The 16,727-nt window shown below is 42.9% G+C and overlaps 2 protein-coding genes across 5 annotated transcripts in view; one reads left to right on the top strand and one right to left on the bottom strand.

Annotated features, from left to right (window-relative positions):
- Nucleotides 1–16,727, bottom strand: part of Cox7c (Cytochrome c oxidase subunit 7C) — a 149,577-nt gene that overhangs the window by 96,245 nt on the left and 36,605 nt on the right. The gene's annotated exons all lie outside the window — the stretch shown is intronic.
- The window catches only part of Rhogap100f (Rho GTPase activating protein at 100F), a 61,617-nt gene that overhangs the window by 29,726 nt on the left and 15,164 nt on the right, over nucleotides 1–16,727 (top strand). The window contains exons 1-19 of one of the 4 annotated variants that reach the window (XM_076770051.1): nucleotides 3,473–3,902; nucleotides 6,474–6,587; nucleotides 7,123–7,305; nucleotides 8,080–8,238; nucleotides 8,571–8,800; nucleotides 9,007–9,265; nucleotides 10,213–10,224; nucleotides 10,905–11,157; nucleotides 11,278–11,541; nucleotides 11,731–11,889; nucleotides 11,976–12,139; nucleotides 12,350–12,698; nucleotides 12,775–12,993; nucleotides 13,225–13,613; nucleotides 13,810–13,942; nucleotides 14,049–14,168; nucleotides 14,275–14,435; nucleotides 14,532–14,724; nucleotides 15,124–15,365. In XM_076770051.1, the coding sequence (XP_076626166.1) occupies nucleotides 3,618–3,902; nucleotides 6,474–6,587; nucleotides 7,123–7,305; nucleotides 8,080–8,238; nucleotides 8,571–8,800; nucleotides 9,007–9,265; nucleotides 10,213–10,224; nucleotides 10,905–11,157; nucleotides 11,278–11,541; nucleotides 11,731–11,889; nucleotides 11,976–12,139; nucleotides 12,350–12,698; nucleotides 12,775–12,993; nucleotides 13,225–13,613; nucleotides 13,810–13,942; nucleotides 14,049–14,168; nucleotides 14,275–14,435; nucleotides 14,532–14,724; nucleotides 15,124–15,365 (3,888 nt within the window). In that variant the 5' untranslated portion in view covers nucleotides 3,473–3,617. Of the gene's footprint in view, nucleotides 1–3,472; nucleotides 3,903–6,473; nucleotides 6,588–7,122; nucleotides 7,306–8,079; nucleotides 8,239–8,570; nucleotides 8,801–9,006; nucleotides 9,266–10,212; nucleotides 10,225–10,904; nucleotides 11,158–11,277; nucleotides 11,542–11,730; nucleotides 11,890–11,975; nucleotides 12,140–12,349; nucleotides 12,699–12,774; nucleotides 12,994–13,224; nucleotides 13,614–13,809; nucleotides 13,943–14,048; nucleotides 14,169–14,274; nucleotides 14,436–14,531; nucleotides 14,725–15,123; nucleotides 15,366–16,727 lie in introns of those variants that run through there. The other 3 variants (XM_076770053.1, XM_076770052.1, XM_076770054.1) reach the window with 3 other exon arrangements.

The raw sequence follows: 16,727 nt of genomic DNA, 5'->3' as shown, positions 1-16,727 counted from the left end.
CTCAGCATCCGTTTGTCGTTGTGTGTTTCTTTTGACTAGTCCTCTCTTTCCGCCGCTCACAGTTTCCCTGGTCTTTTCAGAACCCCACGAGTCGGTAATCATTTTCCTCCGGTTCGCGTTCTCCCGCCAAACGTTCCATTCCCTCCCCCTCTTTTCCTCTGTTTTCATCGTCGCAGCTGAATCTCGGTCCTTTTCAGACAGAATCCTCCTCTCTTATTTATTTTTCCCGTCTTTGACCGGTTCGCTTTTTGCGTGCTTTGACGGTCGGTATGTTTTTCGTCGTGCTTTATTAACTCGAGTTAACGAATCAATCTCAGCGAGAGTCAAAAAACCGGGGAGAATTCGTTAAAGCACGTTTTACGAACAGAGACACGGATATAAGCGACGCCGTCGCCGCCGTCGTCGGGGGTTCTTGAAATTTTCGGCACTTATCGTTCCCCTCTCTCCATCCCACACGAGGGTGCTTTGCATTGTGAACCGAGTGCTTTGGCTCTTCTTTTTTCGACTCTAACTCCCCCCTCGACCGTCCCCTTTTATTATCCGTCTGAATGTTGCTTGGCTCTTGTTTGGATGCTCTGCCCTTTTCTGTACTTTGTGTTTGCATATTCCTCCGCCTTAACTTTTATTTCTACTCTTCCCTCTATTTCCGCGTTATACCACTTCGTAACCATGCAAATTTCTGATACTCCTTCATCTCTATATCCTCTGAATGCTGGTTCCGTTTTGCTTCTTCTTCCTTCATCCGTCTATTTTATTTACAAGTTCTCTTAACATCATCCACCTGTAACCACTTTAATACCTAATTTCAGTTTCTAAGTCTAAGTATTATTAACCAAAATACAAGAATCACAGTGTGATACCTTGGTTTCTAATCATATTTATTTCTTCCACCGATCCACGTGATTCCGTCGATGCTAATACTTCCGAGTCTTTTACCTATTTGTACACATACTTATCTCTTCTGCGCGCTTCAACGTCTCTTCATCCCTTAAGCGTCCACATTTCTAGCTATCCTTCCTTTCACACGCCGAGTCGAACAACCCCTTCCATAACGAAATCCGTGGGGTTGAAATTGCCGCGAGGGGTTGCAACGGGTCGTCAGGCACATAGCGATACGATGAAGGTGGCGATGGTAACAAGAATGGCGTTAGGAGGAGGTCGAAACCGGTGCAAGAAGGCCCGTAATGGCGCACGCGGACTGTACATTAACGTCTCTTACTATGTAAACGATGGGACTACCGTTCTAACCTTTCCCAGAGTGCTGATGATCGGTGATTAACAAACATTGTCTGTTACGAACTTACCATCAAGATTCGTCTCTTGGTTTCGACCACCAGCCACAGAATTTTCTAACTTCTGTTATATATATCTTCTTCTAATATCACCCTTGTTCAAGGCTGAGGACTAATCGCTTGTGCTTTTACGTGACCACTTTTGTCCCCCAATTAATTCCTATTAATGAAGTTTTCACCATATTTCTGGAAAGTGTTTTTCAAACGATGTGAAACGATTTTAGGTCAGATATATTTAGGTCGAGCGTAATCGCCGGAGAGTTTTATCTGTCACACACAGACCCTGCAATCGATTATTCTTATTTTTGTTAACTTGCAAGGGATTGCGGACAGTTTTCCATACGAAAGTTCAATTCAAGTCCATTCGAGAGCTTGAAAATTTAAAAATTTATTTCCAAAGTCGTGGAATCGAATAGGGAAGTTGGATCCACCGGGAATGGAACCGACAAATCTCTCTTTCGTTTATCAATCTATCAACGAAGAATCGCTCATTTTCGCGCTACGAACGCTAGACATAAAATGCACCGTTGCCCTGGGGGCGGTGTTTTTCGAATTCTAAATACGAGTTTTGTCGGCGGTGTCGTTCTCCCCGAATTACTCAAATTATTTTCGCGAGGTATCAATTTGAATGGAGGTGACTTTTTCTGGCGGTAGTAGCGAGTGGCATTAGAGCGTGGCGTTTTCATTGAGTCCCGAACGAAATCGTCGGCACATGCGTGACGACCTTTCGCGACACGGGTGGATTTTACGTGTCCTGACCGAAGAGCACGCTTTTCGCGGGCCACCCTCGTGGATTCTCGTTTCCCTCTGTTTAGCGTTTTAATACAATTAATACCGGCCGCCAGGTGCTGGATTATTTTATCGTTGCGACGTGCTAACGTTAAACTGCCCCCGCGATTCTTCAATTTAATTGATTTGCAGTTTTGCATCAATCATTAATATCCGCGATCGTGAACACGTCTGACCATTATTAGTTATTTCTACTTGGGTCGAGCGTGGAGTCATTGTCGATGCGTTCTCTAAAAGTTATTTTCCAATTTCACTTGTGCTCGGATAGTAGACATTCGAATAATCAGAATTCCAATAATCAACGTTTTACATAAAAATAAAAGTTTTCAGGTCGAAAGATAAGGTTCTACCCTAGTGTGCGTGCGAACAAGTCGACGACCCACTCGAGATCCAGGATGAAAACCATGGGAAATAAAAGGAACTGTTGGGCAAGGTGCATCGGGACGGGAAGGATGTCAAGAGAGGATGGATTGGATGCAATTAGTGGCGAACGGCCGCGTTGCGAAATAAAAGGGGGATAAATGAATATCCTCGAGCGGGTAAAATAGGTCGAAGTAAAAATAATGGTGGGATCGATGACGAGGATTCGGGCTGGCGCGAAAGGGAGACAAATATGAGTTCCAGGTGGAGAAAGATTCGCCGTAAATCGTGAGAAATGAAGAAACACGATTTGGCGAAGAGGATGGGAGTGGGAGGAGAAGGAGGAAGCGTGAAAAGAGCCAGGAATCGTGTAAAGGAGTATTGATGGTTAAAGATGACGCGGGATAATCAATCGAAGGTAGAAAATCAAAGAGGTTTAAACGAGAGACGCGATCAGATTGATCAGTTTCACGAACCGTGGCTTTCATTGCAAACGAGATAGAGCTCGGTCTTTTGCATCTCGTTTAGCCGGTCGAAACGCTATAAGATACAAACAGTCCTGCTGTATCGTCGCGGAGCGTAACCGCCAACAGGATACCGAGACTCCGAAGAAGAGACTCAGAGAGTGATAAAGAGAAAGGGAGAGGGCAAACAGCAGAAAACCAGCACCAGATAGAAGCAACCCAGGAGTAGAAAGGGAGACGGACAGAGACGAGAGGTTATGTTGAAGGAGGTAGTACGGGGCAGCGTAACCGAGAATCAACGCGAAAGACAGAGCAAGAGAAGTTGAGGACTGGGGGTTGTGCGGGAAGTGACGTCACGTCGGGTCGATACTCACCCACACTCCCTTTCCCGGTATCGTAAGCGATAGTACGCAAGCGCGGCTCGTACGCTCCTGAGCGCTCTCCTTCCCGCCATACTAGCCAGCATGGGGTAGGCAAGGATGTGCGACAGGGGTGGCTCGGGCTGCTTCTTCTCCCGTAAGGTAATCCGTGTACTTCGTCGCGTGGCCGGGCCGTCTTTAAGTCGCGTGGTGTTCACGGACGGAAAACCGAGCTGGTAAAAGGGCCATAAGGCAAGAGGAGGCTGCCTCTGGGGCCGAGGAGAGGGCGGAAGGGTGGACCGGTGGCCCAATTCGCCGTTCTGCGTTCCCTCGAATCCTCGAGCCGTGGACGCATGGATACGCAGGCTGGCACGAAACGCGCGACGACAGGGGGTCGAACGGAGGGTGAGACCGACGGACGGAAAGAGGAACAGACCTGGACGCAGGAACCGGGCAGAGAGAGGGGTGCCGAGGGCTGCACGAAGGGCGAAGAGCTAGCCGCCGCCGGGCTTGCCGAGGACGCCTCGAACAAAAGGGGTTGCAAATCGGCCGCACAAGTGTGGATGTCCTTGTTGTCCCTCTGCGATCGGATGTGCGGCTCCGCCGCGTGGCTCGTCCTCTTCACATGCCTCCACGGGGTGCGTTTACACGTCGCGTGCCTCTCTTCGGAACCGTCCTGCACCGGCTTACCGTGGAACGTGCGTGCACCGGTTCTAGATCGTACAAGTTCCTCCAACGAATACATAGTGATCCACTTAAGTCAGTTTCGAGTGGATGGTTAAGCGAAATACCCTCGATCGGTACCACTAATAGCTTCTTCCCTCAGGGATAGTAGTCTGTCTGCCACGAAATCGTGTTCACTACTCGCTGTCCGTAAGGTCTGCTCACCTTGCTACGTCCATGTCCTTAGGGCCATGACACACGAACGATTGCGTTGGCGTTTTACTGCCGGCTAGGGAATCCTACGGTCGGGACCGAACGTAGAATACCAGGCGACGATATGTATAAACAAATCGTACAATTTATAGCTGAATCGTTTTTTAGAGAAAGTGATACAGAAATGCAAGTGCTAGGAATCTTATTTTTCAGGAGGAATAGATAACGTTGTTGGTTTTAGATTATTAATGCTAGATTTCATGAAAATCAAATGTTATATACTTTCGACTTACTCGTTGCTCCTGATTTATTTTCATTAATACGAACGGAACAAGTATGTACAGCGTTAATCAGGAACGCGTGCATATTTAAATTGTGGGATTGAAAAGAAAAGTTATTTGTTGAAGTATTCGACGGCGGGTTTTCATTGTTACTAGGACATTTGGAAGGCTGGATTTATAATATCGATGCTTGGAACGAACCATTGTTTAGAAATATCTGCCAGGAATATTCATGCGTCAGCCGACGTCTGAAACAAAAAATTAAAGCCCTAGAAAGTTGCTCCATTGTCACAGTTTCCGCATTTTTGTAGAACACGTGCGCTGCTGGCGTATTATTGAAAAATTCTTCGAGATCGGATACATGAAAAATTCTTACGCAAATGCAAATCTCAAAAGACAGAACACGAATGATAGATACTAATTGAATTTATTGGATCGATTAAATTTTTATTAATAACGAATACAAAGTAGTTTATTTTGTTATCCGTAATTTAAAAGGTATTTTACTTTTACCGGTAAACAGAGGTTTGTTGTTTTTACATTTGCACAGACGTGATGTATTGCTTGTTCTACTAATGTCTGTAACGTATTCCCGTTGAAGTGGGTCTTGTAGGAAATGAAAATAATGGTTAGTCTCCAAACGTGGGTTTGCTAACACTTGTTTGCTTCTTTCGATGAGTTTCCGTATCTGTCTGTACTTTGAACCGTCGAAAGGGAGTTATTGGTTCCTCGAGTTCCAAGACGTGCTGAATCGAGGCTGTTCGAGGTCTGCCATCAAATTCAAGTGTCGTGAAAGAAAAACAGCGTAGCTAACGTATCGAGACATTCCTAAAATGTTATACATATTCAAACGCGTCCGTGGATCCGCAATGAAATACCTGATTTTAAAAATAGTTTCATTAGATATTCCAGTAACAGCTTCCGCGTTCGAATTCCTATTTCTGGGATAATGCACTTCTCAATAACAAGAGTTATTATAATTAATTCAATTTGTAAATGATATTCGAAGTGTCCTAAACGCATATACTAAACGAAAATACTTGATTATAGAATAGACAGAAATAAACAGCTAGTTGTGGAACTTTAATATTGCTTCGTTTAAAGAGACTGAGTAATACAAATATAAATATAAATGTAAAACCAGACTTTTCCTTTTATACAATATTTATTCGTACTTTAAAGAGTAGAAAAATGTTGTATAATTATTTTCAACACTGTAAATAAGATTAAAAAGTGAAGATTAATAAGAGAAAATTTGAAGACAAGGAAATATTTTTCATTCTTACGTACGATACAAATGAGTTCAAATGGATTAAATGAAATTAATTCTCAAAGAAGACTATATTTTGGCAGAATTTAACTGCTCGATCCATTTAAATTGAACGTAGAATCTTAAGTTGGCGATGCTAACTAATTTCAAATTTGCGAAGCGTAACCAGGAGGAAATTGCACTTCGGATGATTGCAAGAGTGCATATTATGGCCTCTGTTTGCGCGGCTGATTATTATCTGTCTTTGCGATGCCTTGCATCGATGATCGACTAAATAAATCTGCTCTATTTTTGAGGGATCCTTTTTAAACGCGTATATCCCCCGATTGTCCGCAATTTCACGGAGCTGAACCGACTGAAAGCGCTTGCAATTTTTATGAGCCTTTAATCAGGCTACCGATTGAATCTCGCGTGCAACGCCGCAAAGAGATTTGTTCCCGTTTAACCTGATTTGCGGCAGACTTTAAAACCGCTACTTTGAAATCAAAACCAGCATAGACATTCGAAATTAAAATTTATCATTTAATCTGATCTATAAAAGTTCGAACCACCTTGTCCGCTCTGGAACAAGTGTTTTTACGAATTTTTTACAAGAAACACGTGTCCTCGATTGAAATCACCTTTCTACCACTCGTAAAGCGTTTCATGAATTTATAGGGTACCCTAATACTTGAATTTCATTCAGTCAAAGTACCGATGATATAATTAATGTAGCATTTACTTTGTATAAATAACGATGGCACTAATCATTTGTCTAAATTAATTTGTTAATTTCGTTGCAGGAGGGCCGGGGGGAAGTGACAGACATAAGCGCAAGTCCTGGGAGGCAAGCACCTGCCAACCAGTTGCGCCCCAAGGAACCACCCCCCATGGTCATTCAAGGAGATTTCAGAAAGGTACCCCAGTGACATTTTCTTCCGAAGTTTTGCCACAATTCGTTTCAGCTTGATAAATACATAGACGTTAAATAGAGTCACATGAAATACAGCTTTTGCACATATGTTTACATATGAAAGAAACTTATTAATTGTCTCAACTATTCTTCAGTTTCCCGTTTCAGGATACTGTAAGTAACGGGATATCTTGATTCGTGAAAATCGATTAAACCTCTTCGAGGAGTCAATTGCTGAATGTAATTACTGAAAAAGTGAAAGTACACCGGGAAAGAAGAATTAAGTTAGAAAGAAAGCATCGGACCGTTTCATCCACATTCGTGAAACTGTTCCAGCAATAGACTGGGTAGGATGTAATCGCGATTAGCTGTCAGTTGAACTGAATCGTGAAAACAAATTGTATTATAAGGGAAGACGGTAGAGTTCGTGTCTCGAAGTGTTGTGTCTCGGTCTGGTGTCTGGAACAATTTCACGCGATTCACAATTAAAGCACACGTTTGCATTATACTGGTTGAAGCGGAAGGACATGTCGTTGCAGGTGAGTGGGATCAGCACGGAGATCTTCAAGCAGATCGAGACCGTCGAGAACGATCATGACGCCTCGACAGCAGCGGCCCTCGAAGCTGTCGAACGGAGGGGTGAGATGGTCGTTCGGGTCATCGAGCCACGACAAATGGGCAGGCAAGCGTCCGATGCTGCGAAGAAGTTCATCCTTATGCAGGTGTGATAATTGTTCACCTTTCTTTCAAGCTAAATCTAAAATGTATTGGATTCTCAGCTCTTAACCCTTTGAAACTTCTACAGTTTACTTTAATATAAGCAATTTTGAGAATTGGAAGTGTGCTTGGTTCGCAAAAAATTTGTAAGTGTTTATAATTTCAATTTTATTGATTTATTTCCTTAATTCAGTTTGTGTTATGAAGTTTAAACCAAATTATAGTGTATGTTATAAAGGGTTAAGACTAAGAATCTAATTCCTAATGAACCATAATATATTGAACAAAACTAGCAGATAATTAGATATTCGTTATCAAAGACTCCCAATCTTTTCACCCAACAAGGATTAATTTTTCAAGCCCTTACTATCCCTTCCGAACCGTGAAGTGTACAGAAGTTCGCACGATTCCCTGCAATTTCTAAATTACACTTTTCTGCAACAATATGCTAAGTGCCAACTTATCAGGGTTTCATCTTTCAGAAAAAAGCCCCTATTCCAACGCTGTCGATCCCTATTTCGCGTGATTCTCGCTAAGCACACGTTATTGGGTGCCTGGAAATATGCGACAACGGTACCAAAGTAATAATTCCGAGCCCATTTTCGTGACCTTTTGTAGCCTCGAATTATACCTGGGCATTATTCCCCCTGACAAGCTGGAATAATTGCGCCACGGACAATGAAACAATTCCAGGCTCCGCGAATTCTTATTTTTCGCTTAACACCGTGGAATATTAGCGAGCGAATCCGACGTGATATCGTTCAACTTCGTTGTTCCAGGATCCGAGGCACCCCATCCACTTTGTCGAGATAATCAAAAGGCCAGGACAGACGCTCGGGCTCTACATACGCGAGGGTAATGGCGTCGACAGGAACGACGGTGTCTTTATCTCGAGGATAGCCCTGGAGACCGCCGTCTACAACAGCGGCTGCTTAAAGGTGAGGCTCCGCCATCCTTTTTCCTTTCTTTATATTTTTCTGCGCCGGGCGTAATTGCCACTACGCTAGAAGCGAGACTAATTTCGGCTCAGAATTTATTAGACCTCCGCCCTGGGAGAGCCGTATCATCGGATTCGCTTATAAGCAACTTCCGAGTTTTCTATCTGGGATACATTCCCGTAACTTGTATTCAGCTTACATGCCCCAATTTCTGAGGGAAATAATTGATTTTTTTTTCAATCAAATAATTTATGGAAAGGAGTGTCTCACACAACTGGAAAAACTGTATCTTCAAAACGATCCGATCAAAACAGTTCCACTTTGTTATTTAGGTGGGTGACGAGATCCTCGCGGTGAATTTAGTCGATGTGACGCACATGAGTCTGGACGACGTGGTGATCATCATGTCGATACCTAGGAGGCTCGTTTTGGTGACGAGACACGGCCAGCATCAGCCGATCTCTCATAGTCGTCAAACGGAGCACAAGGCGCCGCCAGTCGTTGTGATCAAGAGAGAGTTGAACGAGGACGAGAGCGATCATGCAACGAGTAATCACGTCAGGTACTCGAACGATGTCTTTGCAATAAGAGGAAGTTATAATAGGGAACGGTTTAATTAGATTCGAGTTAAACTTTAATCGGCCTCGGTACCCTACTCAGAGCGATCTGTTTTAACATTAACTCGAATTCAGTTAAGATGGAATTTTAATTAATTTAGTTTGGTCCGAGACAGACGCGGAAACAATTGAATAGTTATTTCAATTACAGAGACAGTAATCGTAAGCGTGGGGATGGTCGTGAAATGCTGCCATCCAGGTCGAAACTGGGCTTGACGGGTCTAGGATCTAGTCAGGATCTAGGATCCAGCAACGGTGATTTGTATTACAATTCTAGACCGGAAGGACACTGGTCTTATCAGCCGCCGCCGCCTCCAGTTATCACGCACCAACCGAAACCATCCGCGACGCAACATTTTCAACCGTACGAGCGCGGATATCCAAAAACGTTGGAGAGTTTGGCTGAAAAAGTAAGTCCTGAGTGGTATTTTACTTATTGCCCAATATTCCGATGCAGGTCGAGATTTCGTTCCAAGAACACGTTGCAAGTAACACTATTAAGAAGAGAAGGACGAAAGAAAACCATCAGTTATGGATTTGTCGGGAGCATATCAAGTTCAAAGTTTTAAATCTAACAGAACTTCCAAAATTCATGAAGTTCGAGAAGGATCGAAACCATAATATATTCTGTCGCGTTGGTGTACATTTCCGCTCAAAAGTATTAGGATACTTTGAATGTTGACAATCTTTGGACTATCACCCTTACACTTCGAAAGACACGAATTTTTGTATGAAAGACTTGATGTAAGATTTTTTTCACTATTAAAATGTAGGAAATATTCTGCAGAAAAAAGATATTTAGTCGTAACGAAGTTCAATCGGAAACGAAAGCGTTAATATCCATATTGCGGTTTCAAATTTTGAATCGAACAAATATACATATATTCTGTCACTGTAAGTCTCCACCTGCAGTTGGAAGTAGATTACACATAGATGTTCTAGACGATGTGGATCGAGCACCCTTTCACATACCTGTCTGCACCAAGTTGACACTTGTTTGCCCTTTTCTGTCCTCGATTGCAATCGCGATTAATAAGAAAGTGGTGAATTCGTGTGCAACGTATCGAGACACTCTGTATAGAGATCAGTATGATGCGTACTGTCGTAATGTCCAAGTCGTTTGGATAAAGCAAATTATCCTGAATACCTAAGTTCTTCATAATCAAAGATACAAGAATAGAAACAGGTTCTATTTTCAAAATACTTGCAAGTAAACAATAAAAATTTATCGAAGTATCGTCGAAGGAATTGTCCAAACGACTTGGAGGGTGACGGTTCGTAGCTCGCTCGTGTTTCGACCACGTGTTTCACATGACTAATCGGTTCTATGAATGAATGCTACGTTGATATTAACCAGGATTTCACAAAGGTAAAGAAACCACTAACTCTTTCTTGATATCTAGACTTGTGTATGAGCGCAATTTCCTGCACCGTGCCCGACCTGGACAGTCGACAAGTACTTGTACGTTTTCGTGGAGATTCACCTTAAGACTCGAGATAATTGCACGTCGTTTGAATTGCAAATTCGATCATTGCGTCGAAGGAAAGTCGATAACGATAGTTAGATTCCAGAAAGCGATAAGTATTTGTCATTGTCCACGTGAAATTGATCACGCGTATGTCTGTCACTGTTTGTGATGTGAACCTACTTTTTGTTGCCTCGTAAGCTTTGCTATGCGCTCGTTCTTTCGATTTCTTTCTTTCTGAGTATTGTCTCACCTCGTGACGATCCGTGATCGTCATAGTCCGCACGATAGATGGATCCACGAGCAAAACGGAACACGCCGAAAAATGATCGAAGCGAACGCGTACGTACAACAGGATCCTTCGATCGTGTTGGCGCAGTAATTTACAGTTGGTGTTTCCTTCGATCACAGTTGATTCGAATTTTCGCGAATTACCCGCACGGATGATTTTTAATGTCTGCTACCGATTTTGTCGATCGTTTCGTAAGCAGCGACGATTGACCGATCGACTGTGAGACGAAGGAACGCAGAAACGCGATTTGAAGGGAATAAAGCGAGATTGACGACGATTTCATGAATTCAGGTACACTCTTTCTACACGGGGCCAGTAATGCCCTCGAATGGTGGTCGTCGAATGTCCACGGGCGCAGGAATGCAACCGATCGGTAGCAGATTGTCTGGACAGACTCAGTCGTCGCATTACGGATACGGTCAGCATTCTAGCAGTGGTAGAATCATGCCTAGAAGTGGCTCGGATCAACATTTACCCCGCGTCGATTACACGAGCATCACCACGCCGGCTCGACACACTCTTCTCAGATCCAGCTTGAAATCAGGTCTGCGCAATTTTCCATTGACAGATTTCCACGTCTTCGTTCGAATAAATATATTTAATCTCACTTTGTTAAAAAATAAAGCATTAGAAGTTTTGTAACAATTTTTATGGAACAAAATAGGCACGCCAGTATTGAGATACAACACGAGGTACGCCTCCCAGGGCGACACTACATCGTCCACTCAGAGGCAAGGTCAGTTTGGAACCTTGACGCGGAGGCACCGGCCGTCATTAGATTATGCATCAGATACCGAAGCAACGTGTTCCAGTTCACCTAAGTCGGCGTACTATTACTACAGGCACAACATGAACAATCCGCCGCAAAGCAGTGCTGTCTCGCACTTGGCGACGCTCTCGAGGTCGCAAATTGGTCAGAGTTCCTCCGGTTAGTTGTTACCACCGTATATGTGATAGTCTTTAGAAGAGAAAAATGTTTCTTTGTTTCATAATTCCAATTATTATCCATTCAGAAATTTTGATAAAACATTAACAAGGGAAATAATAATGATGAACAAGTTATGCGATACGCTCCGCTTATTTGTAAAATGAGAAAGACTGTCTTTGTTGTTGGTAGGTTTAAGATCGAATTCGTTGCCCCGAAGTAGCAGAACGTTGCCTCAGCAGCCTGGTCTTAGATCTGGACTTAGCACAGTAGCATCCGGACTGATCGATCAAGAAGACAGTGATGGAGCACTATCAGCACCCGAACTACCTTCCATCAGGCGTGATAGAGGTATTAAATTAATGTATCCGATAGTGATAGCCAACTATCTCGAATAGTTAAACTGAAATATATGTGGATACATAATTGTGCAACAGGAAGAATACCATCATCACCTAGTGTGTTCACATCGGACGAGTATCGAGCATGGTTGAGTCGAACGCCAAGTACCAGTGCATTGTATGAACAAATCAGAGCGACGACAAGTAGACCACCGCGTTATACCTACAGCGCGGAGAATATTCATGCAGCTGCCAGTCAAGTAAGTAGTACTTATCCTATAATGTTACCATTTTTAGAATAATATGTATTGTCAATAAAAGATCGTATCGAGAATAAGTGTATTTACTGTTTACATTCTGTTTGAAAGTATCAGTGCCTATGAGTTGTGCTTACGTTTCATTTATAATATCGCGTTTGCTATAGTCGAAGGATTAACCGGAACAGTTAAGACCTTCCTTATTCTCTGTAGGGCGATTACGGAAGCTACGGTACGTATAGACCGCTTTCAAGTACGCTGGATCGTCTCTCAACAAGATCAGCCTCGGCGCAAACAGTAAATCTAGTCAATTTGAGAGCATCAACGGCCATCAGTTCAACCTGCCATCGCGGAACGACGAATCCAAGACCGGCCTCGGTTGCGTCGAGCGCGCGCACATCCCTGACGAGTCAGAAACCGTCTTTGAGCAATTCGACTGCTCAAAGAGCCACGTCGGTCAGAAGAATCAGAAACCTGCTGGACCTGGAGTCAACTAGAAGCATACCCACACCTACGCCTACCAGAACTCAGGATCAAAGACTGCTAGATATTAATCCTGCAGGTGAAAAAAGGATAAAGTTTCTTAAGCTTCCATTACCAAATTAATCAACGTGTAACGATGTCTCTGCGCTCTTTAGAGTTCCTCAAGTATAAAATAGAGAAGCCGCCGACTGTAGGGACTCCGAACTCGACTAGTTCTCTCTTGAGTTCGCTCGGAGAATCCAACAGTGGCGACCTGTCAGGTGGGGTCAGCGGACTGCTCTTCGTCCACCTTCTGGCAGGACGTGGCCTTCGGTCGACGACATCCTCGTCAGCAGCTACCACGCCCTCTACGCCATCGGGTCAGCCTAATTTAGGTAAGTTCAAGATTCTATACATTCTTTGACAGGTTTGACAGGATATATTAAATAAATCACAGAGCACCACAGAGATACTCCAACAATTTTCTTGTCCTTTAGAAAGTATAATAAAAAGAATACGCTATTTTACGTGTTTATAATTTCGATTAGAAACTCGGAAATAAAAGTTCTATGATCGATATTAGAAATCGGTGTTAAAAATTCTCTTCTCCCGGAATATGAAAATAGCTAGTTGTGGCTTGAGGGACCTGTACTGCGTGCTGGAGTGCGACAGGGTACACAAAGCGAGGACAGTAGTGCGAACCGGTGACCTGATGTTCGACTGGGACGAGACCTTCGAGCTGGACCTCGTTGGCAACCGGCAGTTAGATCTGCTCGTCTATTCCTGGGACCCACAGTACAGGCATAAACTCTGTTACAAGGGGTCTGTGCACCTAGCTACTCTTCTCAAAGAATCACCGGTTCACCAATTGGCTGTCAAGGTCGAACCACGTGGCACAATCTATTTAAGACTGCGGTATACCGATGCTCAGCAAACCTTTCGAAGGAGGGGACTTCCGGTAATATCTTTGGCTACCAGAGCTGCACCTCTCTTCGGGGTCGATCTTGATACTGTGGTGAGTCAATCAATTACATGCGTGGAAATTTTAAATAAAAAATTAATGTGTAGGTTAAACCTGTTTTGGTAACAGATAGATATTCCGATAAAAGAAGTCTTTATTTTTCTAACAACAAAATATACTTTCAATAAGCCACAATTACTGGTAATTAAAAGTATTCAAACTTCTGATACCAACGTTGTGTGGTGTTCAGGTAAGTCGAGAAAGTAAGACTGGCGGAGTTCCTGGGGGCGTTTCTACTGCCCTAGCAATGGGCGTACCTAACGTTCCCATAATCGTCTGGCGCTGCGTAGAAGAAGTTGAAAGAAGGGGTCTTGATATCATCGGTGAGTCTACTTACACTTTCAACGCTTAAATAATTTTAATTGCCAACATTGAAGCGTGGATATACTGGTATCGTTGTGATACTTATGAAGTATTCGTAAATCACAGGTTTGTATAGACTTTGTGGATCAGCGTCGAAGAAGAGGATACTTAGGGAAGCTTTCGAGAGAAACGCGCGTTCGGTGAATCTGTCGCCTGACAATGTACCGGATATTAACGTCATTACAGGTAAATTAAATTGTAATAGTAAATAGTAGATATAGTAAAACTACATATATCAAAATTATTTACCAATACCAACGTTGAAAATTTGGTTCGAACAATTATTTTGCAGGCGTATTAAAGGATTACTTACGAGAACTTCCAGAACCACTTTTCACAAAGTGCCTCTACCAAATGATGGTTGACGCACTGACTGTCTGTATACCGGATGATCCGCAGGGCAACGCTAAACTCATGTTCAGTATACTCAACTGTTTACCGAAAGTGAATAGGGTGTGTATCCAGTTACAATCCTAAACATCGCATTAACCAATTTATTCGCTTCCTTCTTCTCTATAAATTACCGATTTTGTTTATGTATTATGACAGTGTACGATAATTTACTTGCTGGATCATCTGGCAATGGTGGTGTCACAGTGCAATAAAATGTCACCGGCAAGTCTAGCAGTCTGCTTTGGACCAGTTTTGATGTTATACTCGGAGGAGAACAGACCTCCGCTTGACTTCCAACAGCCAATCGCAGTTCTTAAATACCTCCTCGAGATATGGCCAGTTAAGTCAGGTAATGTCGTCTTTTCTAACAATGCTTTCTCGCAAGAAGGAAATAGACTTTATTTTCTATTTTATCGACTTGGTGACCTACGTAGTGTCATAATGCTTTTGTACATTCATTGGCAAATAAATAACTCCTTCAGCTGCATAATTATTAATGTTAAATTATACTGGTCAACAGCAAGTATGTATGTTTCATCCAAGTAGCTAATTCTAGTCCATATAATCCCAATTATAAAAATGAAAATTAAAATGAAATAGTGACTCTAATTTTCCAAATACATAACGAATGAAAGTTTGTTGACCAGTGTTGTTAACGAGCTACAATCATTCTCCAAAGCTTAGCCTGCTTAAACAACTAAACCTAGAGAATAAGAACCGAATAATCAGTCGCTCATTTCACAGACAGTTCGGAAGATTTCTTCAGTCGCTTCAGCGCTTCCTCGAGTTACGCCAGCAGTCGAGCACAACAGTCAGCAGCAACTGCAGCAGCTGCCGCAGCAACAAATGCAGCAGCAACTGCAGGGAACATTGGGACGCACAGGGCTGCCCTGGCAGCAGCAACACTCACTTCATCAACAGTCTCCAACTACGGTACCCGCAGCCCTCGCACCCTCCACTCGTCCTCCGCCACCGGTCAAACCTCGACAGGTCAGTGTTCTTTTAGAATTCTTGCCTTATCTCGACGACATTCATTTCAATCTCTCGCCTTTCTTCACCCCGTTCCTTTGTCGACGTTCACAGGTGGTTTGAACGAGTTTACAAGCGCTTTGTAAACATTAACGAAGAGATTGGTTGATCCACGCAACTAAAATTAGTTGGATAATTCGATCAACATCGGTTGTTTGTAGCGTTCAACATTATAAGTTTTTCAATTTTTTTTTTTTAATCAACAATTATCCTAGACCTCACAACTTGATCTGGTCACCACCAAGTGTCCAAGCCAAAGGTACTGAAGTATTTTATCTTTCTGCGTCAAATAAAACGATATGATTGATTCGGTTTGAACGCATACAGAGGATGGGAAAAAGAGAAGCAAGAGATATACGAGAGCTTACAATTTTTTTGGTCTTGAGTTCTTTCTTCTTCTTGAAGTTTTTCGCTTGTATTTATATATGTATACGACGCGTGACGTATTTAAAATGTATCGCCAAATTACGCCTGTCGATTATGTTGGAAAGAATGAAAGAAGTGCCCAGAAAGTGAAACGAAACGCTTCAAGAATATCGGCAACAGTCTCGTCTCGCTCTCCGCTTTTTTTGTCCGTGTCCCATATGCATTATCTGAAGCGTGTTGTGAACAGCATGGTAGGCAAAGTAAATGACTCTATTCTCTCCCTTTGTTTCGCTTCACAGAACAACCCTGACGCGCTTTCATAATTTCGAATCATTCGTCAACCAACGAGACATTCGTTCATTCATTTACTCATTCATTCATCCGTTCGTCAGTTCGTTCGTTGAGATCGTGTCGGTTTCAGGTCACCGTGATTCTCGAGGATACTTGAGTTTTACCGTTGATTGTTGTAAATTCTTCGTTGTGGAGCTTTCCTTCGCCTGTAAACGTTTCTGCACTTTCGTTTATTTGAATTTTAGTGCCCAAAATCTATTTTATTTCCCTAAAAACTAAGCGAAGAAATATTTTCGATCGTAACTGACAAGGATCCGCAGAGTGTCATCAACCCCACTCCCCTCTTGGAGTTTGAGATACCGTCGCCAAGAAAAGTATTCTTTATTTTTAGCCATGCAAAAGTTTCATTAAACTCGGAAACGGACACTATGCGGATATTTCTTATGGACGAAGAAACGTTTCTTCTTTAACGCGAGATTTTGTCAAGCAAGCAACGAAGTCTGTTCTGCGCGATGAAAAATTTGCGAGACGACCTATCGCGACGTGTCCGTGTAAATATTACCACACTAAAACGCCTCCGTGCATGTCTCGATGTCAGTTCTGTAAATTATTTTGGGCATACCGATCTATGGGTCGTTTATAATTTCCGTTCGTTTGCGCCGCCAG

Source organism: Colletes latitarsis, chromosome 7, assembly GCF_051014445.1.
Source record: "Colletes latitarsis isolate SP2378_abdomen chromosome 7, iyColLati1, whole genome shotgun sequence".
NCBI lineage: Eukaryota > Metazoa > Arthropoda > Insecta > Hymenoptera > Colletidae > Colletes > Colletes latitarsis.
The sequence above is the reverse complement of the archived record's forward strand: the minus strand, read 5'-3'. Positions and strand labels throughout refer to the sequence as shown.